This window comes from Tribolium castaneum, chromosome 6 (genome assembly GCF_031307605.1).
Source record: "Tribolium castaneum strain GA2 chromosome 6, icTriCast1.1, whole genome shotgun sequence".
Classification (NCBI taxonomy): domain Eukaryota; kingdom Metazoa; phylum Arthropoda; class Insecta; order Coleoptera; family Tenebrionidae; genus Tribolium; species Tribolium castaneum.
This window is the reverse complement of record NC_087399.1, coordinates 8101626-8127646: the sequence shown is the minus strand read 5'-3', so window position 1 is coordinate 8127646 and position 26021 is coordinate 8101626. Positions and strand designations below refer to the sequence as shown.

Below are 26021 nucleotides of genomic sequence, written 5' to 3'. Positions count from 1 at the left end.
CTGCTCGCTGTCGACTGAACCGCCCTCGCCGCCTGCGCCGCACACCTAACCTCGGATGTGACGTCATCACACGTCTAAAACAGGTCATAACCAGAAACATTCACTGTCCAATACCGTCAAATTTAGATACATTCATACACAGAATTATTCAAAATAGAACAGTATTGATCTAGAAAAATTAATTATGACAAATGTATTTGTCTATAAACGTCTAAAATTATAAAAGTTTCGCATGCAGTTAATGGAAAAATAAAAATGCATGTTTATATTTAAACAGAAACTGGCAATGTGAAATTTTAGTGCGAAAATTAGTGGTAGAGCTCGGAAACTCTGTAAACGACCACGATAGGCGGAGCCAATGCGTACTTCATCGAGTGAGGAGATTGAGCAGTGGCGTAGCAAAAAACTATTCTATGATCAAGAAGGGTTTGAGATTCATAATTTGTAGTAGTTAAAATTTCCTCTATTCAATAATTGCAAGATGAAATAGTAAAAATCATATCTAATGCTAATACACGTTGATTTCCTAGAAATACAAAGCAGAGAGGTCGAATAAATAAAAATACACAATGAGTAAAGAGTAAAAACGCGTTTATTGCAAAAAATGTTTCTACTGGTATCTTTACTATAACTGGTAATATTGAAATGTTAAACTTTAAGACGAATTCCCTACACATGTAAGTACACGCCACGCCACTGTTTTCTGCCAACACCCCTAATTTAAAGATTGGACTCGTCCGAGACGAGTTTTCGTCTCTGCGCACTCCTACCACCGTGGACGATCTGTCATTTCGCGGACTCTATCACCTGTAAGGGCTACGCACACATTTAATAAATCAAGTCGCTGCGCACTCAAACGTCATTAAAAATGTTGGCAAAGTCCAAAAACTTCTAAATTTTGCATTCCGGCCCCAGTTTTGAAAATGCTAGTACTGATAATCCCTCTCGAGGTACTGATTTTAGTGACTTGGTTTAACATCCTAATCATTACGTGTTCGTTGTGTTTAATTTAAAATTTCCGGCAATTTTCCTCAAAATTTTCCGTAATGGCGAGTCGAGTCGCATCCAAAACCGGTTCAAAACCGTCAATGTTGCGCACGCCAAGAAGCCAAACATCGGCAGCGAAGGCAAAGCCCCCCGAACAAGAAAAAGAATCCAAATTTGAATTACCCGCGCTTAGTGTTCCCTTCAAGCCGAAGACCACGACCGAAGCCGAACTGAAGAAGATGAAGCAGCGGATGATGAGGCGGCATGCGCCCCCTGGGGAGTGCATCAAAGGGATAAAGACCGTTCTTCAGAGTTTGAAAAAGAAGGAAGTGACGGTTCAGGAGTTTATAGGGCTGGTGGCGCCCTACACTGCCGACTCTGGCGCCGTCTTGCGGAGCGTTATGAACGACGATTTGAATTCCTTTCGGAAATTGGCGCGAAAAGTCTACGAAACTATAACGCAGGATAATAGCGATGTTCTCCTCAACCAACAGTTGCAACTGGCCGAGTATTACAGGGAGAAGAAGGCTTTGCTTCATGATAAGATGATGCGCCAAATCGAAGAAATTTACATGATGGCGCCAAATTTTGATTTTGACAGATACGCCGCCGAGAAGGAGAAATACCTCAAGGAACTCTTCCCAATACCGGATGAGGTTGGTTTAATTGTTTTTTTTCTGCCTTCGGTATTTTATAGCGTTTAGTTTCATTAAGATTGCATGCTGTGATAGTATATTATGATATGGTAGCGCTCAGCTCCGTTTGCGTGTGCGTCATCTGACATTTCTGTCACTACGTTTACATAGCAGGGGCATAGCGGTGACAAACTATCAAATATTTTTTGAGGTTACGAAGTGTTTAAATTATGAGTTGTTACAAAAAATACAGATTCACAAAACAAGAACTAATAAACGCAGAATCAAAAACCTAACGAAACGCAAATCACAAAACACAATAAACGAACGGAAAATACTTGCGATTAACACCGATAACACTTTCGACAACCATGCGACGACGTCTATAATTTACTGTCAGTGTCAGGTTGACAAATTCGTGACACTTGACGGTGTTGTCGAAGTGCACATGTAAATTAATGTTCAATGATACCACCCTTAGATACCCCTTAGTTGTTTAAATTTGCATTGTTTTTGATAATCTTTTTACAGCTTTGTGTTGGTAATGAAAAAATGAAATTGATGACGCACACGCAAATCGAGCTGACCGCCACTATACGAGTTTTATAAGATGTATGTTGTCGCACGCAAAATTTAGGGCACGACGAGCGCAGCGAGGAGTGCCTTAATAGAGTAAGTGCGACAAAATGCCTTATAAACGTGATATCAGTATCAGTATTTTTTCTACTTCACACTTTTTATATCAAAAAAAATAATTTTAAAAAAGCCAAAAAGCCTCTAAAAGTTCGAATTTGATTAAATTATGCACTTGAAACAGGTGCCGATTGACACTGACAGATCTTTCAGGTAATTGTCAAAAAACTAGGTTGTCAACATTATCCAACCAAATTACTCTGCTCTTTAGTGTAATTATTATAGCACTCCGTTTAATATTACGATACGCAAATCAATACGAAACCGAGGTAGAAACATAATTATTACACATTTGTGATAATTTTTTCTTAGTTGCAAGTGGAGCCTGAAGAAATCGAGATGATGAAGCGCCAGGCGGCCTACCACCGCCTCCAGTGGCTGCGTTCGGAAGGTGAACGCCTAAACGAGGAGAACAATCGGCTGAAAACCCGGCTCCAGCAACTCAAGCAAATGCACAAGGAGGAGCAACGTAAGATGATGGAAGCCGAGCTGGAGGCCGAAGCCAAAAAGGAAGCCCTCGAAGCTGAGCAAGCGGCCAAAGTTGAAACACTCGAACAACTGAACGAATCGCTTGAAAAGACAATCATTTCGAAAGAAACAACCATCCGGGAAAAGACAGATCAGAGCGCATTGAGTGCCCCCCACCCCTCCAAAGTACAAAAGAAGAAGACCAAAGCGGCGGTGCGTAAAAAACGCCCCGCCTGGAACGAGGTAGCGGCTTATGAGATGGAGGTGGAGGCAGCGGAGGCGGCGCAAGTAACTGAAGCGGCGGCTGAAATGGAGAGGGAACAATCGTTTCATTATACGCCGACGCGAGAAACACGCCCACAGGTGGTGCAGTATGGTAGGAGGGGCGCTGCGAGGCCCAAAGATACATGGGGCGGGTTTTATTAAAACAAGGCGGCGAATAAATTATTTCATGTTGATTGGGCCTTTGACTGTTCGGACAAACACCCCTTGGGACATTAATGAATTTTTAAAGATTCTTTAAAATTTCCCGATGACTGACTTACTTAATTTGATTTAGTTTAATTTTGAATTAAATGTTAATTTTGCTTTCGTTGCAATTCGTCAGCTGAGAGCAGCCTTACTCTCTGGATCCCGGCTTGGAAACTGACTAGAATTGGGTTGTGTTTTTACTAGAGCACCAAGAAAAGGAACGAAGGAAAACTCTTCAAATCCTGCCTTGGTAAACCACCGATGATTTTTCAAGGGGCCCCACCCCGCCCCTTGGCGTGGAACCTGACCTTAAGGCAGGACTGGTTCCTCCGTTCTTCTCCTAATCTAACTTAACTGTACAAACTAATTACAGTGCATTTTAATATACAAATGTCACAATACAGGTGGATTCAGCTATTCAGCAGTTTGGCAGTCGTTGCTTCGAACGTCAACGACTGCAAAGTGCAATTAATTGCTTCATTTTGTCAGCAATGCTAGGAAAAAAAAGAAATAAGTATGAGGTAAACAATGATTATTAGAAAATGAAAGGAATAATGGAATTAGTGGTTTGTGAAAAAAAAACACAACACAAAAATAAAATGCACCTACCTTCGTATGTATGGCTTCTGCGTTGGCTACTATTTGTAGCAAGACATTAAAAAAATAAAAACAACATCAATAAAAAATCTTTATTTGCATGAAAATTACAACATGCGACGTTTATCAATATTGTACAAAACAAAAAAATACACAATACGTTTCAATATGTGTCACTCAAATTATTAAATGAAACACCTCAGTAGATAAATGCACCTACATTCATATCGCTTCTGCGTTGGCTGTTTGTAACAAAACATTAAAAAAAAACAACACCAATAAAAAATCTTTATTTGGATTAAATTTAGAGCAAGAAATTAAGACACACACTTTCAAACATTTTCATGAAAAAGGGTGTTTAATCGTTTATAAAGGGCGTGTTAACGTGTGTTAAGTTTACCACATAATAAAACATAAAGTACAACAACTTTTCTAAAAAGCATTTTGCAAAACTCTTATTCATCATTTTCACTATTTTCCCCTTTTCCTTTGTGCAAACGGGTCGGTGATGTGATATTTTGATGCGAAAATTAATGGTATCGCTACAAATTGTGTTAATTTTAAGTCTCGAGAAAATTTGGTTTTAAAAATAGGGTTATGTTATCATCTGGAAACGTCAAAATTTTCACATTTATGGCTTTTGTGTCCGTTTCTGCTCTTTTAGAGCGTTATTAATTATTGTTGAATATATTTAAGGGCAGACAAATCTACCTTAAGTCAACGACATAACATAAACTTCAGTTTATGAATTTTCAAAGATTCTTTAAGATTTCCCGATTTCGCAAACTTTATTTTTTTTCATCCTCTTTATATCCCGCAATTTTCTTTATTTTTGCAGGACATTAGGCCCTTTGACTGTAAAATTCATGCTCGGACAAACACCCCTTGGGACCTTAATGAAAGATTCTTGAAAATTTCCCGATTTCGCAAATTTATCTTTAATAATTTTTTACAGTCGAAGGCCCTATCGAACGGCTTAATCTCCTGCAAAAATAAAGAAAATTGCAGGATATAAAGTGGGTGAAAAAAATAAAGTTTGCAAATTGAGAAACTATAAAAATTCAAAAAATTCGTTAAGGTCCCAAGGGGTGTTTATCCGAACATGATTTTTTTACAGGCCCTATCGGAGTCCTTAATCTATGATTTTTGGTGCTTCACCGATATACAGTTTGCTACGTTACCGACTCAACTGATTTCTGACGTTTAGGTTATGTGTTGTTTTTAATTTCATACAGGGTTAGTCAAGCGGCATAGGAAAAACGGTTTATTAAATCATACTATCAACATGCGGCGCCACGTGCGTTATCTATGCAGATTTCTGTAAATTTAGAGTACGTGGCACGGTCGTTAATAGAAACTACTCATGCCATCTTTTGGTAGTGTGATTTCAAGTTAAATCCACGAATTTATCCAAAAATCCAAAATATTAAGCAACCTTTGGTGCGCAATGTCACACTACATTCAACGGTGTCAAAAAGTTTTTTCAATTAAATGTTTCAATTTCCAATTTGAATTATTTTGCTACGTGTTGTGTTCGTGGTTTTCTCTCTTTATTTTTATTTGGATTCGTTTGTTGGTGTTATCTACTCCTAAAGTAATCTCAAAAACATTTAAGTTTTGAACTTTCGAAGGCTAAAATTTGGTAAGTCGGGATTTTTTTGCCACCAAAAATACTATGTAATACATATCTCCAGCTCTGGTGTGGACCTATTATACATTTAAAAGGCAACCTACAACGTTTATTAAACAACTTTTGGCTGGCTGGAACACATGATTCTCGAAACAGTGCATCTCTCTACTTGTGAAAGCTATCCAGAAACAAATCGACTTGGGCACCAAAAATAACTTCGAGAATTTAAACCAAATTTCATTTTTCAAGTGGACATCTATGATGGACACCGTTTAAGACTTCTACCTTGCACATAGTGTCTTTTATTTAATACACGCGTTCATTCATTCATTTGTACAAAAGCCACAAAAACGTATCTTAACTCCCTCCTTTTTCCCGTTAAGTTTCAAGGAAACTTAGAACTCCTGAATCCACCAAAGTGGAGTCCTTACATTAAAATCAGAAAAACCTCTTACGCATAATAAGTTCATATAAGTAAATTTGTTGTAAAGTCATCTACGTGAGCCTACTACCAACACGAAAACATACAAGAAATGTTTGCACAAACTATTAAAAGCACTATTTTTCTGTGAAAATTGAATTGGGCACATGTCTAAAACTCCAATAGTACCTTATTAGGGTCCGTATTTACTTATTTAGTTCTTTAATTTTTTTCCAAGTTACAAAATAATGTTAAATAACCGTTTTTTGAGGGTGAGGAAGTCGCCAAATTAATATGTGGAAGCCAAACACGACATTTATTTCTTATAATTGATATTTTCATAATTTGTGAAACGTTAATTTATTAATAAATTATTTTCATTCATTGTATTTATTTTTTCTTTATATTTATAATACTAACAAAATTTTGCAATTAAACACATTTAACTGATTTTCAATAAAATCGGTTATGTGTGTTTAAATTGTAAAAAAATAAAAAAATTAAATTAATTGTGTAAATAATAAAATATTTAAATTTGCCGCCAATTTTAGTTCCTCATACTACCAAGATATGGCGCTATTATCGAAATTTTGACGACCAGTGAATTACGTGTTACTTGATTTTCTATAACTACTATATTCTATGATTTCATATTTGAATGGTTTTGCAGTTGTTTATTTTTGAGAAAAAATATTTAGAGAGCAACTGATCACGGTAAAAGCTGCTTTTAGTATTTAATTATGCTTGAAATTAAGTTTTAGAGCTCAGAAAATGGATTTGGAAGACACAATGGCCTCATTGAGGATAAACGAGGGTGAAAAAGACACTTCAAGTAGTCCAGAAGCTCCCCACGAAGACGACGCCACCGAATTGCGTCGTTCGACACGTTTAAAGGGGAAATTCTCGATCACTTATTTCGAAAAACGACGAGTTTCGTCAAAACCAATCAAAAAAGGTATCAGTTTGAAAGAAAATTATTACCTAGACAAAAGGACGAAAAGACTGAACTCGAACCTTGAAACTATTTACGAAGACTCAGAAACTGACAGTTATGAGTGCCCCAGAAAGGCCTTTTCGCACTCTACTAGTTCCCTCCAAATAAATAAATTAAAGAGGACAAGACTGAAGTCAAAGAGCTTGTCAGCTATTGACAGAAAAGACAATAAACACAAAATACCTTTGAAATATTTGCTCGAAAAACTCTCCGAAATAAACGACTTGAATTAATAAAAAATAGTTTTATTCACGATTTAACAAAACAACTAATTGAACTTGCATCACACCCATCGTATTGTTTCAAATTCGCCGAGACTTCGCCCGACTTCACACAAACACACCTAAAACTTTGCGAGCCAGGTTCGTACAACTGTCTTGGAAAACCCACCCAGTCCCTGGAGACACCTCCACTTTTTTCCGTACACCACACACGACTCCCCGTGTCCGCGTTCCACTCAACGTTACACGGCGGAAACTTGAGCTTTTCCTCATCGTGAAATTCCTTCTCACGTTCTGCCTTTTGGATAAGTTTCTTCACTTCTCTCCCGTATTGTGTCAATTTCCCCGTTTCGTCGTAATAGCGCCCGATTAATTTACCGACTCGTTTGTATTCTTTGTGGTAAAATCGCACCCAGTGATTCAAGGAGCGCAAGTCTCCGGGGCCTAAATCTGACACTCGGTCGTCGGCTTGGCCCTCTGTGAATTGACCAGTGATAAAACTACGAGAGGCGTCTTTTGCGACGAAAAAATTGTACGTAGCACCGGGGCCGTAATGGGCGGAGCCCTTTGACACGTCGAAGACTTTGCCCAGAATTGCCAAGTATAAATTGGGGTGATCGATCCCGTTAAAACGGCGCAAATCGGCGGCGGTGAAGAGGTTAGGGTCGGCGTTTTGCACGAATTTTGAGCGGTAAATTATTGCGATCACAGCCACGAATATCGAAAATAACAATACTTTTATGTACATTATTATTGCACAGATTATTGTTTATTTGAAAAAATGAGGTTATGTTTTGGGACATTAGACCTACCAGCTGTTTGGCATTTGGCATAATTTTACTTTAAAAAACGGGGAGAATTGTATTAAATTCACACTATTAAAACAATGTAATTGGTATAAGAAACAGTGTGAGTTATAGAGTTATGTATTTACTTTAATAAAAGATAATTTCAATAGGAATCGACTGATAGTAGATCCAATGGTTGCACCGTAACTTTTAACTAACTTTTAACCAATCAGCAGACGGCGCGCGAAAATGTCACCAAGATGCCACTTTTGAATTTCATGCGTATGTTTATGTGATTTGGAGCTTATAATTACAGAACAATGAGAATTTTAATATAAAAGGGTACTCCAAAAACATGTCGCCACAGTTTAGGGGTTTATTCCGGCATAAAAATGTTTGCCTAGCCGTTTCTTCCTTGAAATACGTATTACTATCTTGTTCATATTAAAAGACTTCCACATTTATTAGCTAATTTGGAGTTTTTTACTCAGAGATAATTTTATTTTTATACAGGGTGTCCGTTTTACGAGCTCTACCACGGGGATCTCAGTTATTTTAAGAGTTACAAAGTCGGTTAAATTAGGACAAAGTTGCGCATTTTTATTCTGAACAATTATCTGCAAACAAATTTGATGTCATTTTTTATTTTTGAATTAGTAGAAAAAACGATAATTTGTAATTTTTCATTTTTCAAGCGAAAACCAAAAGAACTAGTTTTAAGGTAAAACGATCTTCAGGCACTTTTTTTAAAGAATCTAAATCTGTCACCGCCTTTTACAAGGCCTTCTTGATGTCAGAGTTACAACACTAAACTTTGGTTTTTCTTATGGAAGTCTTTATGATTAACAACTATGTGTGTACACCCAAAAATACACAAAATAGAGGGCTTACATTTTGTACAAATTTATTTAAGTAAAAGTTAATTCCGACATTTTTTCTCCCTTTCCAAAAATTTTTTCAAAAAGTAAAGAGTGCTATTTAAAAATTTAAAAAGGAATTATGGAACAAAATCTAAATTGCAACTACTGTTGGTTTTGAACTTTCCCTTTTTTTAATCAATATACAGGTGTTTTTTTTGAGGCACCCTATCATAGAAAATAAACAAAAAATTAGAAAATCCGGAGACACGTGATACACCTTTTAGTTTGCTTTTACTTGTTGCACCAACCATTTTTGTAGTAAAAAAAACCTTCAAAATTTTAAATGGCATCATAGAAAGGGTGAAGAATTTAAAATTTTGGAAAGTTAAATAAAGAAAAATATTTTTGAAAAAAAATACTGTAAACTTATGTTGCAGTTTTCCGAGTTTTTTTGTCCAATTTTCAATCATTGTTAGAGTCTCTATCACATTTCCGTTTTGTCGCTTTTGTTTTTAAATCGTTTGACAAATCTTCATAAAAGTCATCAATAGCAACACTTCTTTACAATGTATTAACTAAAGAAGAATCAGAAAAAACTTAAAAAAACTAGAGAATAATTTGTTCGTGCTTTTTTTGTTACTCGTGTTTAGTGCAATACATACAGGGTGCATAATTGTACGGGGGATACGCCAGTAAAATGCAATAAACAATATACAGGACGTTCCGTTATTAACTTTCTTAAATTTTAAATATAAACTTGCTTTTAGCTGAATTTTTGGATCACGTGAGTTATGTTAAAGAAGTTTTTAGCAACTTTCCCTAAATTTAGTAGTTTTCGAAACATTTAGGGTTTTTAAAAAATTTTTGGATTTGCATTTTTGACTTAAAAAATCGATCTCTGTCGTTTTTTAAAATCTTGAAATCCCTTATGGTTTATTTAAAAGTTCTCTTTACTCAGATCTTTTCTTTGGTGTTTTCAAATTTCTAAAAAAAATTAGCAAACACCATGCAAATTTTTAACATTAAGTTTGCAGAACTTCAAATACCCATAACTCAAAATTTTTCAAATAAAATGCCACAATTTTTATTTGACAAAATGGTCAAGAATTTTATTCTGCATCGTTCTGTATTTTTAAAGTGAAAGATGCAAATTCTGAATACTTCCAAAACTGCTAAATTTAGGAAAAACTAATGAAAATCTCCTTGAAATAACTCGAAAAATTTAAAAACGCAGTAAAAACATATCTATTCATTTAAAATAAGAAAGTTGATAGCGACTTCCGGTATAACCGGATGTGCCGCCATGTTGAAAATATTTTCATTCAACATTCAATTTTCAAATAGATATCATTGTTAGAACTTTCAATACTTCTAATGTGGAGTTTAGATGGAACAGGCTGTGTATTTTAAAACATCTGGATGACGATTCAATATGGCGGCTTTCCCACTCCTCATAGATTTAAACATCAAAGTTACCTACTTTTACCCTACAAGACTCAGTTAACTTGATCTACCCTTCTACAAATACTCAAATTCTTTTATGAAACTGCACGAAGTACTGAATTATTTCTTTATTTGTAACAGTAATTCAAATTGAAATTGTTTGAAAGGTGGTTGAATAAGTTCAAAAAAAGCGCCAAGCCCCTTCACAGTTTGGCCTTTCCGCCCTTTTCTGCCAGTTTATTTAAAACAGCGTGCGCCTCTTCATAAAAAGGGCTTGCCTCGCTTCGCACCCGATTCATCCAAGCGCTTAAAACGGGCCGTCCTTTAATCGGATCAAACCCGGCAACCCCTACAATTCAATTTACACAATTTTGCATTTTTGTTAATTATGTATTACGTGGTTGCTCAATTTCGCAAGCGGCAAAAATATCAGCAACCGAGATCCTGTCCCCACACAAGTAGGGCGTGTCAGCTAACCAAATATTTTCAATTTGGTCCAAACAAGCAAGCATGTTGTCTTCGTATTTTTGCATAGTTTCAGGACTCGTTTGCCGTCCGGTCAACAGTGGGAAAAGCCACTAGAAATCAATGATTGAAATGTGAACAAGTCTGAGCTGGAGACAACTTTTCTTTGGAAATAGAGGGCACAGAAGGCTCTAGTGTTGTTGTGTTGCCACTCGAGGTACTCATCGACTCGGGCTTGGGCTTTGGTCTCTTTGGGGTACCAGTTGTTGTCAATGTTGTGCACTTTTGAAACGTATCTAATGATAGCCACACTAGAGGGGAAATTTGTGTAAAAATGAACGTAGGTACAGTTGGCTTTTTACCTTTCGGTGAGTCTAAAATCGCCATCGTGTATGAAAGGCACTTTTTGAAATCGATTCAAGTTTGTTTTGAATTCCTCACTCAAATGTTCACCTAACAAAATTCAATGTTTTTGTTTGTGACTTCGCATTGCAAAATTACCTTTTCTCAGTGCGACCTGGGACAGCTCAAAGGGCACTTTATTAATTTTGAAAAAAATATACAAAGCCCTTGAGGGCTGTGATAAAAAATCGAGATACAATTTGAGAGTCATTCTACTTGATAGCTGGACGAATGGAAAGTGGAAAGCCGGGGGTCAAAGTCCTCTCCTGACTTTATTACAAAATAATATACACTAGAATAATAATATTAGGCCTCCCCACCTTAAACTTTGTTTTTTCTTTATTTTTGTTAATTTTGTTAACACCATAACCTCATTTTATCACTAGAATGATAAGGCATTTTTTAAAAGATAAACCAAATAAATATGCCGTAATTTTTTTGAACAAGCGTTCAAGTGTATTTTCGATACCCATTTTATGAGATAAAGAACAAGCAGAAGATAAGTGCGGTATGAAGATAAGATAACGCAAAATTGTGCTAATTAAATATCAGAACTGGTAATTGCACGTGTGTTTTATATTGACCCTAGAAATCATTTCCTGCATAGTACAATGTCATAATTACAACATTTTTTCTCTGTAAAAGTTTTAATTTGAATTTTGCCTGGCAACTTTTATGTTAAATCATTTATGTTGGCCACCCTTTATGTTGACACTTTTAGATCAAAAGGTCACAGCCACTGTTGCCAATCTGGTGAATTTTTCGCAATTTTTGTGAATTCGAAAAATATCATCAGAATTTTTAAACCCGTATGGGATTATATTCGCAAACATATGGCGAATTCTAAGACCAAGTAAAGCATATTTAGGGAAAATCACTATGCTGGTAACTATAAGGATTTTTAGAATTAGCAAATTTTGATCCTAAGTTTTGTACAAGAGTTTACATTTTAGATCAAGAGACGGTTTTAGAAAAGATTTTGAGAAATAATCAAGAAAAATTCTAAATGAAAAAAGAATTTTCAAAAAAGCGCAGTTAAATTTATAAGAGAATTTGAGGAGTGTAGAAGAAATGCTTATAATAGAATTAATAAAAATTAATAAAAAAATCTATCAAAAAACAAATCTAAAGAAGGATTTATAAAAAAATCAAAAGAAGAAACCGGATTTCAGATCTTAAAAAAGAATCAGAGAAGAACTTTTGAAAAAGCTAGAAAAGAATACCGAAACAATGCTGATGAATAATCAGTAAGAATTTTAGCATCCAAAAAATGATTTATAAAATAATCTAAAGAAGAGATCAAGAGATAGTTTTAGAAAAGATTTTGAGAAATATTTAAGAAAAAACCTAGAAAAGAGTGCACAATTAATGGCAAAGAATAATCAAGAAGAATTCTAAATGAAACTATAGAAGAATTTTGAAAAAAGATGATCTATAAGATGAGAATTTGAAAAATGTAGAAGAAATGTTTAGAAAAGAATTTTTAATAGTCTACAAAATAATTCTAAAGAAAAATCTGAGAAAAAAATAAATCTAAAGAAGGATTTATAAAAAAATAAAAGAGGAACCTAGATTTTAGATCTAGAAACAGCTTTAGAATCAGAGAAGAATCTTTAAAAAAAAGCTAGATAAAAATACCAAAACAAATAATCTGGAAAAATTCCAAACGAAACTAAAGAATTTTGAAAAGACGTAAAGTAGAATGTAAGCGAGAATTTGGACAATATTATAGTTATTAATAATACGAGTGTGAAAACAAGCTCAAAGTTTGGGGGCTGTTGTTATGCAACGAGCGTATGCGAGTTGCATACCTAGGCACCCGAGAACTTTAAACATTTTCGCATGTATTTTTGTTGGAACATTCTGATTTAAAACATGTTGCTATGGAAAGTGTGTTTTAAAATAGTCAAAACATTAATTTAAAACATTGCTACGGGAAGCGTGTTTTAAAATAGTGAAAACACGTTGCTATCGGAAACGTGTTTTAAAACAGTGTTTATAATATAAGATTCAGATATTAAAACGAAGGCTTAAAATTATATTCTATAAACATATAATTATATTATATTACTATATGTTTACGAAATTATGTACAGTCATTACCAAAATTTGCGTCAAGTTGTTTGTACACAAATTATGCAACTGACTGTGCTTCTAAAATGCGCCCTCTGGTGGTTGAGTTTTTCAAATCCTTGGGTCTAATAAATAAAATGGGTATTTCGTACCACGTGTCTTTAAATAAAAAAAAGAAAATACATTTCCGCCACACGTTTATTTTTCTTATCTTATCGAGGAAAGCCCGAAGACCTGAATTGAATTTGTAGAATTCAACGACTGATTCAGTTATTTACGTCCTGATACTGTTAAATAAAGACCACTTTATCTTTATTACTGCGTTCCACTTTGAGTAAAACACCATTCAGACACATCATTTTTATTTCAAATTGAACAATACAAAAGATAGATAAATTAGTAAGTTTTAAGTAGCAAAAAATAAATATTACAGTAAGCGGTACAATTTAATTCTCTTTCAAACTATTGATGTACCTTTCGAGCAGAACCTTCAAACCGTTGGTGTTGTAAACCTTCAAAAAGGTCAAAAACGACACCGGAAGATTGTTGTTACAAATCTGATAACCGGTGACGAACTTATAGAAGAGGAAAAAATCGCGAGGAACATATTTTTCGACTTGGGTCATTTCAAACACGTATTCTTCCACTGTGAGATTATCTTTGGGGCTAAAAGCGGCCGTTTTGGGCAACTGGATGATTTCTTTGTCGTCCGGGGCGCCGCCCGCAATCCCGTCCCTCGAAATGCTGTCGAAAAATAACTTCTTCTGCGTATCGTCGAAATAGCGAATGAGACTGTTGTTGTTTTTGTAGTAAAACAACTTTCCTTGAGGGATTTGACGGTTGATTGGGGGCTTGGATGGGGAATTCACCGACTCGCCGCTGCTCACGCTTATAGTGTCGACGTCGTCCGACACTCTCCGATCTAAAACGAACAAACAAAAATAACAACAAAAGCATTTATTGAAGATAAAATGTGAGGACGCGAAATCTAGCTATTGCCATTCTGCTTAACCTTTCCCAGAAAGTCAAAAAACATAAACTACGAAATAATAACTCAACTAGAATAAATGCTAAAAGATAACAAATAAAAAAGAATGAACATGAAAATAATAACAATAAAAATAATAATAATTAATAACACTTGACAATTTTTGGTTAGATAATAACCAAATGTATGTTGAAATCAATGTTATTTGTTTTAGTCATTTAACATCATTTAAATATTAAGGAGTATAGGTGCATTCACAAGATTTTAATGTTTTCCACAACATTTTTCATTGTTATATAAGTTTCTTTACCTTTTTTAATTTCAGACAAAAATTACAATTTACTTCCCAAACAACGTCAAGTTTAATTTGTTTAAATTTTGACAGGGCTGTGTCTCTTCTTTTCATAATTTTATTAATGCTATCTACAGAGTAATTCAAAAATGACGGACCAATTCCAGTAAAGCTTAAAAATGAAGTCAGTTTTTTTCCAAGCTAATTTGTTTTTACTTTTAAGGTATTTTTTATTTGTTTTCCTCAGCAATTAATTGTTGTTCTTTTGTTTACATGATGTGAAATTTAACTTATTGTATGATTTGCGATTGTGATTGTTTTAACAAATACCTATCTGTTTATCTAATGTAAGATTTGTCGTTAACTGTAAATACGTTTAAAAAAATTGATCTGAAGTGCCAAAAATTCAAACTAAAAACTAACTTTGAAGAGCTATATCTCGTAAACTAGGGCTTAAACAAATTTCTGCCATAGGACCTTTTAACTCTTAAGTTTGATGTCCTTTATTACTACTCAAGAAATGGTCCGAAATTTTTGAACCATACTGTATATTAACCAAGGTGCATATTTTTTGAGTTTTTTTTTTGTGACTAAAGAGGTAAATGTTTGCCAAAAAAATTCATAATGTTATAATTAAAAAAGTATAACTTGGACTCAATATCGTTAATGCAAAACAATTCATCCCACCTTAAATTTTGTAAATCCTGAAGGAAGTAGAAGTATGAAAAATGTTTGAATAATCTGTATAAACACCATGATTTAGATTTTCAATGTTAAGGTACAATTTATAATTCAGTGATTAGAAAAAATGTCTGCATTTAGAGTTCCAGAAGCAATAATCATATTCGTAAAATTGGTACACGGTGTGTTAAAATGATTTTCATTTAATCGCGAATGTGAAATGCTCATGTAAAATCAGAAATACCGCTTTATATAGCTACTGATAAGCATCCAGATATCAAATATTACCATTATATGCATTAACATTAACTCTCCAAATCGGAAATAAGCTTCAATAATAAAGTGTTTATAATAAAGTATCACTTTTAGTTGCTTTGTAACGAAACTTTTGAATGTAAATAACTGACAATTTGTGAATTTTACAACAGATAATATTGACATTTATTAACAGCGGATTTATTTGAGTAGTCTCACAATTTTTTTTCATGTAAATAATTGCAAAGATAACTAGAAGAGAATCATTTTAACACACTTTGTATAAATAACATTATTATAATTATTTGACAAGACTTGACTTGGTGCTGTTGGTTCACTAGTAATTTGATTAAAATCGTAAGTGGCAAAAATATAATGTTATCATCAAAAATGTAAAAGCAAATATTTATATCACCTAGAAAAAAAATTAAATTGCGCATCGTCGGGAATACGGTTAAAAATATAAGAAAAATGTTAAGAACAAAATTGTAGAGAATTAAATTTTCTACAAAACAGTCCACGACACCGTATTTCTATCTTCAACGGTTTATGTACAAATTCACTTTCCAATACTTAACCACTAGTAAAATGAAGTAAATCCGTCGCTTGAGCGTCTTTGGGGCCTAAATGGTTGGAGATAGGAATATGCCCTCGCAGACTTTTTTGTGAGAAATTTAATCCTCTACAACTTTCTTCCTAACATTTTTCCTGCATCTGTAACCCTATTCGCAGCGTTTTGAAAAATATAGGGCAGAATGCAAGTTGGTAAAAGTTTAAAAATATAGTTTGCGATAAAATTTTTGGATTATGTTTATGTCCTACTATTGAAAATTCAATGCCCTATCTGCCCGAATTTTTTTGTTTGCTATGCGTTAACCGTTACAAAAATACAACCATTTTTTCAATTTCATTTCACTGAAAACTTACGGTAATGGAACAAGTGCGCTCTCTGGCGACATTAGGGGAACTATCAAGGACGAGAACGTTTTATTGGTGCGTCGTTTCGTATCCTAACCTTTAGATATCCGTAGTCGATATTTATGTCACTTAAAAAATTATTCTTTTTTTATAATTAAGATGCAAAGTTAATATTCGTCAAAAAATTCTGTGAACAAACTTGAAGGACTGCGCTAGGGAACTCCCAAAAGAAAAGAAAAAACAAAATTTTATTAATTTCTAATATTAATAGGCATTCAACTTCCACTGGACAATTTACATTAATTTAAACTGAAATATTTTCTCTAATGTATCGGGTGATTCAATAATGTGTGGCTGTGGCATAAATTACAAATTTTCAAATTACAAAAAATTAGTTTTCCAAAAATCGGTACAAAAATATGATTTTTTGAAATATCGCTTATCCGATTATTATGAAACTTAGCATATCAAGAAACAAAAAGACTCTTTGATATGGTGTAACTGGAAACCTTGTAAAACCTATACATTTCCTGTGACAGGTCAGGTCAGGTCAAGTCAGGTCATTAACACGTATTTTCGTTGCCCAATAATTTTTTCATAAAAAATGTTATTCGTATTTAAACAAAATCAAAAAGTATGAATTTTGCGCGTACCTGTAATTGTAGCACTGTAGTCCTTCGTGCTGACAATCACCGGCCTTTGGCGAGGCTTTTGTTCAATTCGGACGCCCTTGGCCAAAAGGTCCTTAATGAGGAACAACTGTGGCAACTTCATTGTCTTGTCTGGAAGAGCGCAAAATCAGACTTAAAAAGCAACATTATGACTTTCTACTTTCTGATTCCTCCGCACAGCTGCACTTTGGCTTGCTTTCGACGGTCAGGTCAATCGCTGCAACGACCGGGGGCGACTCCAGTTTCCGCTTCCTGGGGTGGCTTGGCGGGATTTGCGTGCCGTGGATGGGAATGGGGCGCACGATGGGGTGCGGCCTGAACGGGCTCTGTGGCATCTTCGAGGGGCTGAACGTTGGCACCATCTGGGGCAGCGTGTGGCGGTAGAACGGGGGCGGTGGGTAGGCCGGCGGTTTTTCGAGGCGCGAGGCAGCTGGAAAAAATCAATCGAGAAAAAATTAGTCAAGCGCAAATTACCGTTTTTTCGGACAGAACCCGCCAGTCGCAAGTCCATTTTTCAAATGAGTCGCCGTTTAATTATCTTGCATATTCTCTTACGGTGAATCATGCGAAAAAATTCAACTTACGTGCCCCCAGCTTTATCAGTTCCATAGCGTCGTGTCTGAACTGGCCTCTGCAGATTTTGTTTTTTCGTTTTCTGCGCGTTTTGCTGTCCGTAATGTAGTCATTTTTGGCGGTGTTGTCGTGCTGGTAGAGCAGTTGTTTTTTGTAGTGTTTGATTACGGAATCGGTCATTTTAAAGGCGCTGAAAAAATCAAATGCATAATTAAGCGTTCTTCACCCTTTATTTCGACTTGAATTTTTAATCGTCAGAATGAATAATTCATCTGTTTTTGAGATAAAAATCCCAACGTACCTTAGAAACGTTTCGTCACGTGTTCATCTTCAGGAGCACATTTCGGCACAAGAAACATTGCACACAGATGCATGACACTTGACGATGGAAAAATAAATACAGACACGCAATGTAATAATCACATTCTAATGTCGTATATTTTACAGCCACGTCAGGATATATTGTATCGATTTTCCCGAGACTTGGCTTTTTCTCTTTAGAAAATTTTGGTTTTGGACCCAGTGCTTTACACCTATGAGTGGATTGTTATACAATTTCATGTTTGCCTTAATTTTTCTTATCTTATCCGCGACAAAGCGATAAGATAACGCAATCTTTGTTTATCTTTGTGTGAAAGCTACTCAGTCGCTGGTTTATTCGATACATTAAGCGTTTGGAAGACACAACAGAGATTGTAATTTTATACTCGCGAACAAATTGCTCACAACTTTTAAATTGATGTATTGATCACATATTCAATTAGAAAAAAGATCAAAGTTACAACAAACGTAATGATAAATTATTAAAATAATATACAAGTAAAAAATAAATTGAAATCGTCAAAAATTTTTATTCATTCCCGAAAATATGACTTTTTCGATAGCTTTATCCAAAAGTATTTATTTTCTTCCCGAGGGAGGAAAATGAGGGCAGAGAGTACGTTAGTTCCTTCCTCAGTAGGGAAATACTTTCCACCCTCGGGAAGAAATAATACAGGCTGATTTAAAAGTGTTGGACAAATTCGCGTATGGTGATAAAAGACGTTCAGTTCAGCACAAAAATGATTTTTTTTAACTTGTTTTCCTTAGCTACGGTATCGATTGTTGCTCTTTTGTTTCTTAGGATGTTAAATATTACTTTGCACATCATTAGACAATAATTGTATTTTTTGAAACAGGTATTTACTTAAAAAATTAACTTTTGTTATAGTTTATAATTTATTACGTCAGGATTATAGGGTAAATAAACTACGATCTTCTCAACAGGACCTTTTAATTTTACTTTACTCTACAAAAGCCAGTTACAGACTAACTTATTTTCTAAAAATCCAGACATTCGGCATTCATCTTTAACACATGTTTCCCATCTTTCACACTCGCCCTAAAAGCCCTCACACACACTAACCATTCGGACCTCCCAAGCATCCCTTACAATTCTACGAATTCATATCAACTCGGCCTTTCCTGACAATGTTCTCGTCCTCGAGAACACATCCCAACCATCTAATCACTCATTCCCCTAATGACACTTACCATAACTTAAAATAACGAAACTAAACACTCTACTTATGTCCCCAAATTTTTCTAATAATAAAATTCCGATAAAAATTTAACATTACCCTTAACACTTGTACAACCTACTTTATCTTAATTATTACTCCTCTAAATTACTAACTAATTTTAATCTGTCTACAGAAATAATTCCTTTATAGAAGCGACTACTTTGTTGTTCGCCTTCTATATCTTGCACTAAATATCTATCATTCCCTATAAATTTAACAATCTCATAGGGTCCTCGATACTTAGGGCTCAATTTACGACTTTGGCCGGTCGACGGTACCTCAGCCCGTACCAACACCAAATCCCCTTGCTTGAAAACCCTAGCCTGACGCCGCGATTTATTAAAATTCGCGCACATACGATCCGCATTTCTTTTCAGCCGATCCGCAACTAAATTTTGCTCTTCTTCCGTATTTAAGCGTGTATTTAAATCGCGTATTTCGGCTGCTAACGGATTATTAGTGAACCCGTCTCGCGTGTATGTCCGGACCAAACTAAAAGGCGTTCTTTTAGTGACCGAATGGGTTGCATTATTAATAGCCCATTGTACTTCGCTTAATTTTTCGTCCCAATCACTACCTTCTATGTCATCCGTACTTGTACTTAAGCATGTTATTATCACGTCGTTTACTTTCTCCACTTGTCCATTCGATCTAGGACTTGCTGTTGCAATTTTTACGTGTTGGATTTCACAATCACCGCAAAATTTTTCGAACAACTTCGAAATGAACGCTGTACCTCTGTCGCTAATTATTTTATTGGGCTTTCCATAATTAGAAACGAATTCTTTCAAAAAACTAAGAGTTCCCTCGGCTCCTACATCCGGCAGCGCTTTTAATACTGTGTACTTACTAAAGCCGTCTATAATAGCGCATACGTATTTGTTTCCTGTTTTACTTGACGGAAAAGGGCCCAAATGGTCGATATGCACCACCTGAAACGGAGTACTGCCTTTGTCTAACGGGTGCAGCATTCCCGGTTGCCTCCCCCGCGGTGTCTTACTATACAAACAGTTAATGCATCGATTGATATATTTTCCTACCTCTTCCCGCATTTTTGGAAAATAGTAGCTCTCTTTTATTTTGTCCAACGTTTTATCTATTCCCAAATGCATAAGTTCTCTATGAGCGTTACTAATTATATCAAATCTTAAATCGACAGGTACATACAATCGCCACTTTCCATCTTTTACCCGATAAACACGACCATTGCATAACGTAAATTTAGAGTGCGTTGCCTGATCGCCCTCTTCTAATTTCTGTAAAACGCTTTTAGTTTCATTGCAGGTACGCTGTAATGCCGCTACCCAATCCGTATTTATCTTTATCCCCATGACATCTGGAAGTCCACCCACTGGCACGGCCCGACCAGCCTCTACCGCATTTCGGCTAAGGGCGTCTGCTACTTTATTGTTTTCGCCCCGGTGGTACTCAACGGTATAATCAAACTCTGACAACCTAATAAACCAACGCCCTATTCTTGGATGCATATCTTTTTTATTTGCCAACAATTTTAAACTGTTACAATCAGTACGAATTACAAAATGAATCCCTAACAAATAAACGCGAAATTTCTCTAGTGCCGCTACAATTGCTAAGCATTCTAGTTCATAGCTGTGGTATTTCGCTTCCTCGGGTGTCGTTTTTCGGCTGTAAAATGACACCGGTCGCAATGTTCCGTCATTCTGTTTCTGCAGAAGCACGGCACCTAACCCCGTTGAACTCGCGTCTGTATGAAGTTCTGTATAGGCGCCCGTGTCGAAAACGCAAAGGATTGGTTTGTTCATTAACGCTTTCTTTAACGACTCGAACGCGTTTTGCTGTATTACCCCCCATTTAAAACTACCTCCTTTTTTTAATAAGTCACTGAGAGGACGGGCAATAATTGCAAAATTCCGGACAAAACGCCTGAAATAACTAGCCAACCCCAAAAACGATCTGACCTTGTGTACGTCTGTAGGTACCGGAAACTCAGCCACTGCCCTAAGTTTATCCCTTCCCGGTTCAATACCCTCTTTTGAAATTGTAAAACCCAAATAATCAATTTTTGTCATAAAGAAAAAACATTTTCGCAAGTTTAACGTCAAGTTCGCGTATCTAAATCTATTAAATAACAATTTTAACTTAGCTAATCCTTCCTCTACAGTTTTGGACGGAATAATAATATCGTCCAAATACGCCATCGCAGTGTCATATCGCAAATTCCCAAGAACTATGTTTATTAATCTTTGAAACTGCGAGGGCGCATTCGCTAACCCAAAACTCATTCTCTTAAAACAGTAGACCCCATCAGGGGTAATGAAAGCCGTCTTACCTCGCGCGTCCCTCGACATTGGTACCTGGTGGTATCCCATGGACAAATCCACTGAGGTAAAGTAGATTTGGCCCCGAAGTCGATCCAGCTGATCGTCGATTAACGGCAAGGGGTAGTGCTGTTTCACTGTTTTCTTATTGAGCGCTCGATAATCGACACACATCCTCACTTCCCCGGACTTTTTCTTTACGAGAATTACCGGACTTGCAAATGGAGAATCAGTTTCTTCAATTATATCGGCCTCTTTCAATTCGCGCACTATATTTCGCACTTGTTCTTTTTCGGAAAACGACATACGATACGGTCGATAGACAACTGGTTTATCGTCTGTTAATTCAATGTCCATTTCTACTAGATTCGTACATCCAATTTGCTTAACATTTCGGGCCACTAAATCTCGATAATCATTTATAAGTTCCAACACTTTTTCCGCGTCTTTCCCGGCCAAATCAGTGTTGATTTCACACGCGTCAATAGGTTCCGTGTTAACATCTCGCCGATGTGTATATTCTCGACACACGTCCCCTCGCGCAACACTTTGATTTTCAGCAATTTTTATGTCCTTTCCACTTATATTTAAAATGGGTAACACCGTGTCACCGTTCCTGTCTGTGCTTATTACACATCGTGGTACCCACTCTCCCGACTCGCGTAGTCCACCTTCGACACAAAGGGTACTTTCTGGTGTCTGTGTCCTGACTGTGATGTGCCCCAGGAAGTTATTTCGAATTACCGACGCCTCACTCGCCCACAAAACCGTTCTTGGAGCATTATTCGCACCGTTCTCTTCACATTTTCTTATTATAAGTTCGTGAGGTGTTTTTACAATTTCGATGTGCGGCTGTTCGGTGTATGGATGCCCGATTATCACTGGAATCTCCTGGGTTTCCCTCGGCACCACCAGGAGTTCGATCTGGGCGTTGATGCCGTCGATTTCTACATCCACCTGTGCGGCTCCTAAAACACTTGTAACTGCACCGCCGTAGCCCGTAACGTCCTTCTTCTTGTCCCAGTCACACATAAGTTTTAATTTGGGTACATAATCATCCCGGATGACACAAACTTCCGCTCCCATGTCCACGTAACCCCTAACTTCCACCCCGTTAATTTTCACGTCCTTAAAATACTTTAGATTGTCCGACTGAGCATTTATTGTCTTTACTTGCGCCGCCACTTCGTTTGCAGTAGCACCCCGTTGCGAATTTTCGTTTCGCCCTACTACTTGTCTTTCTCGCGAATCGCGACCCGGTACTTGGCACTCGCGCGCGAAGTGTCCCATTTTCCCGCACTTAAAACACGGAAAACATTTGGTGTTATTTTCCACTCTCGGAGTGTTACAGTTTTTAGAAATGTGGCCCTCTGCTCCACAGCGAAAACACTTTCTCTTCTCTGGCAAAATACGCCTCTCTGGAACCGAAATTAAATCCAACCGTTCATTGTTCCTCAAATCACGAAGAAGCTGCCACTCATCGTCGTGTCGAACAGTCAGCAGAGATCTCGCAACTTCCCTGGACTTCAACCCCGTGAGCAGCATTTCTTTCGTTTCCGCGAACGACAATTTTAAATCGCGACACATCGCCATTTTTGCGTAAAAATAATCTTCCGCGCTTTCACTGGTTCTTTGTTTTCTCTCCGACATCTCTCTAAACCTTTCGGCGAGCGTTCTTCGATCCGTATAATTTTCGCGGAATCGCATCTCAAACGCTGCCCACGTTGTTAAGGTATCCTGGTGATATCGATACCACAACAACGCGCTATCTACGAGGTGTTGACGCGCCACCTCCAACAAAATTGCATCACCCCAAAATTGACGTCCCGCCATGGTTTTGATGTCCTGTAACCACTGTAATGCGTCTGATGCACCTCCTTTTCCATTGAATACGCGTAAACTTTGCGTTAAATCGGGCATTACGCAATACCCCATGTTTCTCGACGCCCCAGGCGCCTCCACCCGGCCCAACGGAAGACTGTTCTGCAGGCCACTTGTCTCCGACACCACCCCGTTTCCAGACGACCCCAGCGTCCCCGACGCCTCCTTATCTCTGGACAACTCCTGTATGTCTGGCGACCCTGCTACCTCCTGGTCAACCGCCGCCGCCGCCGCCGCCGCCGTCCCTGTCTGAGCCTGTAACGCTTCGCTCACCGCTGCCTTCACTAATTGTAAAATTGTCTCTAAGTTCAAAAATTCCTGTCCTGATTGAGGGATGATTTCCTTCGGGCTTTCTTTATTCTTATCGTCCGTCATTTTCCTTTATTTCTTTGACCACTAACAAACTAACACTAATAAAACCAAACTAAGTCTCCACGAATAATTTTTTTTCACGATCCCACTTCTGATAAATTGTTATAGTTTATAATTTATTACGTCAGGATTATAGGGTAAATAAACTACGATCTTCTCAACAGGACCTTTTAATTTTACTTTACTCTACAAAAGCCAGTTACAGACTAACTTATTTTCTAAAAATCCAGACATTCGGCATTCATCTTTAACACATGTTTCCCATCTTTCACACTCGCCCTAAAAGCCCTCACACACACTAACCATTCGGACCTCCCAAGCATCCCTTACAATTCTACGAATTCATATCACTTTGAGGAGCTATATCTCGCGAACAAAGGCTCAAACAATTTTTTTCACATAAACTTTTTATTCAGTTTGATGTCCTCTATCAGCACCCGAGAGATTGTACAATACTTCTGAATCACCCTGTATATTTTTTTGGGATATTTGGAGGGGGGAAGCCGTAGATTGTACAATACTTCTGAATCACCCTGTATATTTTTTTGGGATATTTGGAGGGGGGAAGCCGTTTTTTTTGGAAAGACAGGTGACAAAATAATTTTAATGCAAAAATTAGAAAAATTTTTTGTAAAATGGCGGGAAATTTAAATATGACTTGAAGTTAATATTTCACCAGTGATTTTATACTAAAATATTAAATAAATATTCGGAAAAAATGTGGGCAAATTTTGCTTCATTTTTTGTAAATGTAGATAAAGTTAAAGTCTAAATATTTTTTTGTTACTTTAGTACTTTGAAAACATTTTTGACAGATCTCCTGTCAAAGTCAAACCACTCGAGGGCGCAATAACTACTTTAACTAGTATTCTAATAACTTAAAGAGAAATACAACAATAAAATGGTTTTTTTGCAGTTAGTACCAAAATTGAAAACATTTTTTTTAAGTAGTTTATGACATTGTTTCGAATATGATGACAAAACAAAAGTTACCAGACACTGCCACGACACTGCGCTGTAAAAAATAGTACCACACAAATTTCAATTTGTTCTTCAAAACGTTTTATTTTACATTTTGACATGTGAAAATGGTTGGGTTTAGGTTTAAGAAAAAATAATATACTTTCTTAGACTATCTGGAGGTTGGAATACGAAGATTTTTGAAAAAGCAGGTGACAAAATAATTTTAATGCAAATAATATTGGAACATCTTTTTCTGTAAAATGATTAGTTAACGATATTATACTAACATATTAAAGAAATGTTAAAGAAAAAAGAAGTATTTGGAAATATTGCTTCATTTTTTTAAACGATGAAACTAAGGTCTAAATACTGAGCAAGGCTGAAAACAGTAACCATAAATGGCGGCCAAATTTTTATTCGGATGTTTAGAGCGTTATATGAATTTTGGGGATTCACAATTATTACATACTTATTATACAATTGTTTTAATAACACTTTGTTGTCAAAAATAAAATGTTTTATATCCACTTTCAAATTCCAACAAAAACACTTTATAAGCACAAAAAACCGCACAACCAAAGGCAACGCTAGTACTTATTACCACATACTTTTAGACTAACTTTCTCTAATGTAAGAAATTAACAGTATACACGCAGAATTGTTAAATAATTCATTAAATGGGAAATTACGAAAATTTCGTTACTGTTTTCGGCAAGTACGAGATGTCGACACCAGAGGGCGTCTAGTTAATTTTATTTCCGAATGGTATTTTTAAAAGATTTTTGACGGATCTCCTGTCAATTTCACAATTTCAACTACTAGAGGGCGCAACGACAACTGTAAGTAGTATTCTAACTTAAAGAAAATACAACAATAAAATTACTTTTTTGCAGTTAGTACCAAAATTGAAAACGGTTTCGAATGTGGTGACAAAACAAAAGTTACCAGACACTGCGCAGTAAAAAATAGTACCGTAGAGTTTCAATTTGTTCTTCAAAATGTTTTATTTTACATTTTGCATGTGAAAACAGTTGGGTTTAAGTTATAACAATCAAACACGAAAAGAATGTAAAGAAACGCACTTACTTGAAGATAATTGTGGTTATATCTTGAACTGTTGTCATCTTATGCTTTCTCAAACAGTCGAAAACAAACCCACTACGTCGTAAACTAACAGTGCATAACACTAATACACAAACTAAAATCGATAATTAACACTTCAAAAATAATTATTTAACAATTATTATGCGAAGCACCAACAATTCGAAAAAACCTTTGAGCAGCAGAACTTCACTGACACGCAGGCTTACCAATAGATACCAAAAAAATTGCCACCGTAAAGTTATACAATAAAGGGCATTTTGATAGGTTTGTGATTATGATTTTAATGTTAGGATAGCTAAAAAATCTAGTTTAT

The 26021-nt window shown here is 36.1% G+C and overlaps 4 protein-coding genes and 1 long non-coding RNA gene across 8 annotated transcripts; 2 read left to right on the top strand and 3 right to left on the bottom strand.

Annotated features, from left to right (window-relative positions):
* Positions 1 to 829: 829 nt before the first annotated feature.
* On the top strand, positions 830 to 3241 carry LOC103313870 (serine/threonine-protein kinase dst2). Its single transcript, XM_008198256.3, has 2 exons — positions 830 to 1643; positions 2628 to 3241. Exons 1-2 carry the CDS (start codon positions 1047 to 1049, stop codon positions 3207 to 3209), a joined length of 1179 nt encoding a protein of 392 aa, XP_008196478.1. The 5' UTR covers positions 830 to 1046; the 3' UTR covers positions 3210 to 3241.
* Positions 3242 to 5089: 1848 nt separating this feature from the next.
* LOC135266501 (uncharacterized) lies at positions 5090 to 6291 on the top strand. The gene is made up of 2 exons (XR_010334598.1): positions 5090 to 5493; positions 5546 to 6291. It is a non-coding gene; the product is annotated as an uncharacterized LOC135266501 (long non-coding RNA).
* Positions 6292 to 7125: 834 nt separating this feature from the next.
* LOC659028 (uncharacterized protein) lies at positions 7126 to 8063 on the bottom strand. The gene has a single exon (XM_965367.4). It carries the CDS (start codon positions 7863 to 7865, stop codon positions 7146 to 7148), a length of 720 nt encoding a protein of 239 aa, XP_970460.1. The 5' UTR covers positions 7866 to 8063; the 3' UTR covers positions 7126 to 7145.
* Positions 8064 to 10321: 2258 nt separating this feature from the next.
* GstT3 (Glutathione S transferase T3) lies at positions 10322 to 11544 on the bottom strand. 2 transcript variants are annotated; one of them, XM_008198253.3, is made up of 6 exons: positions 11396 to 11544; positions 11175 to 11345; positions 11036 to 11126; positions 10834 to 10984; positions 10606 to 10786; positions 10322 to 10557 (listed from the first exon to the last, which is right to left on the bottom strand). In XM_008198253.3, the coding sequence occupies exons 2-6, from the start codon at positions 11284 to 11286 to the stop codon at positions 10412 to 10414; spliced, it is 681 nt and encodes a 226-aa protein (XP_008196475.1). In that variant the 5' UTR covers positions 11287 to 11345; positions 11396 to 11544; the 3' UTR covers positions 10322 to 10411. The 2 variants fall into 2 exon arrangements, with proteins under 2 accessions (XP_008196475.1, XP_015837903.1); XM_015982417.2 differs by having other exon boundaries at positions 11175 to 11458.
* A 1949-nt stretch (positions 11545 to 13493) lies between these two features.
* Positions 13494 to 25911, bottom strand: LOC103313868 (hypothetical protein). 3 transcript variants are annotated; one of them, XM_064357313.1, is made up of 5 exons: positions 25691 to 25911; positions 17538 to 17716; positions 17114 to 17383; positions 16936 to 17064; positions 13494 to 14070 (listed from the first exon to the last, which is right to left on the bottom strand). In XM_064357313.1, exons 1-5 carry the CDS (start codon positions 25726 to 25728, stop codon positions 13595 to 13597), a joined length of 1092 nt encoding a protein of 363 aa, XP_064213383.1. In that variant the 5' UTR covers positions 25729 to 25911; the 3' UTR covers positions 13494 to 13594. The 3 variants fall into 3 exon arrangements, with proteins under 3 accessions (XP_064213383.1, XP_008196474.1, XP_064213384.1); XM_008198252.3 differs by lacking the exon at positions 25691 to 25911 and adding an exon at positions 17828 to 18234; XM_064357314.1 differs by lacking the exons at positions 17538 to 17716; positions 25691 to 25911 and adding an exon at positions 17428 to 17530.
* Between the last annotated feature and the right edge of the window lie 110 nt (positions 25912 to 26021).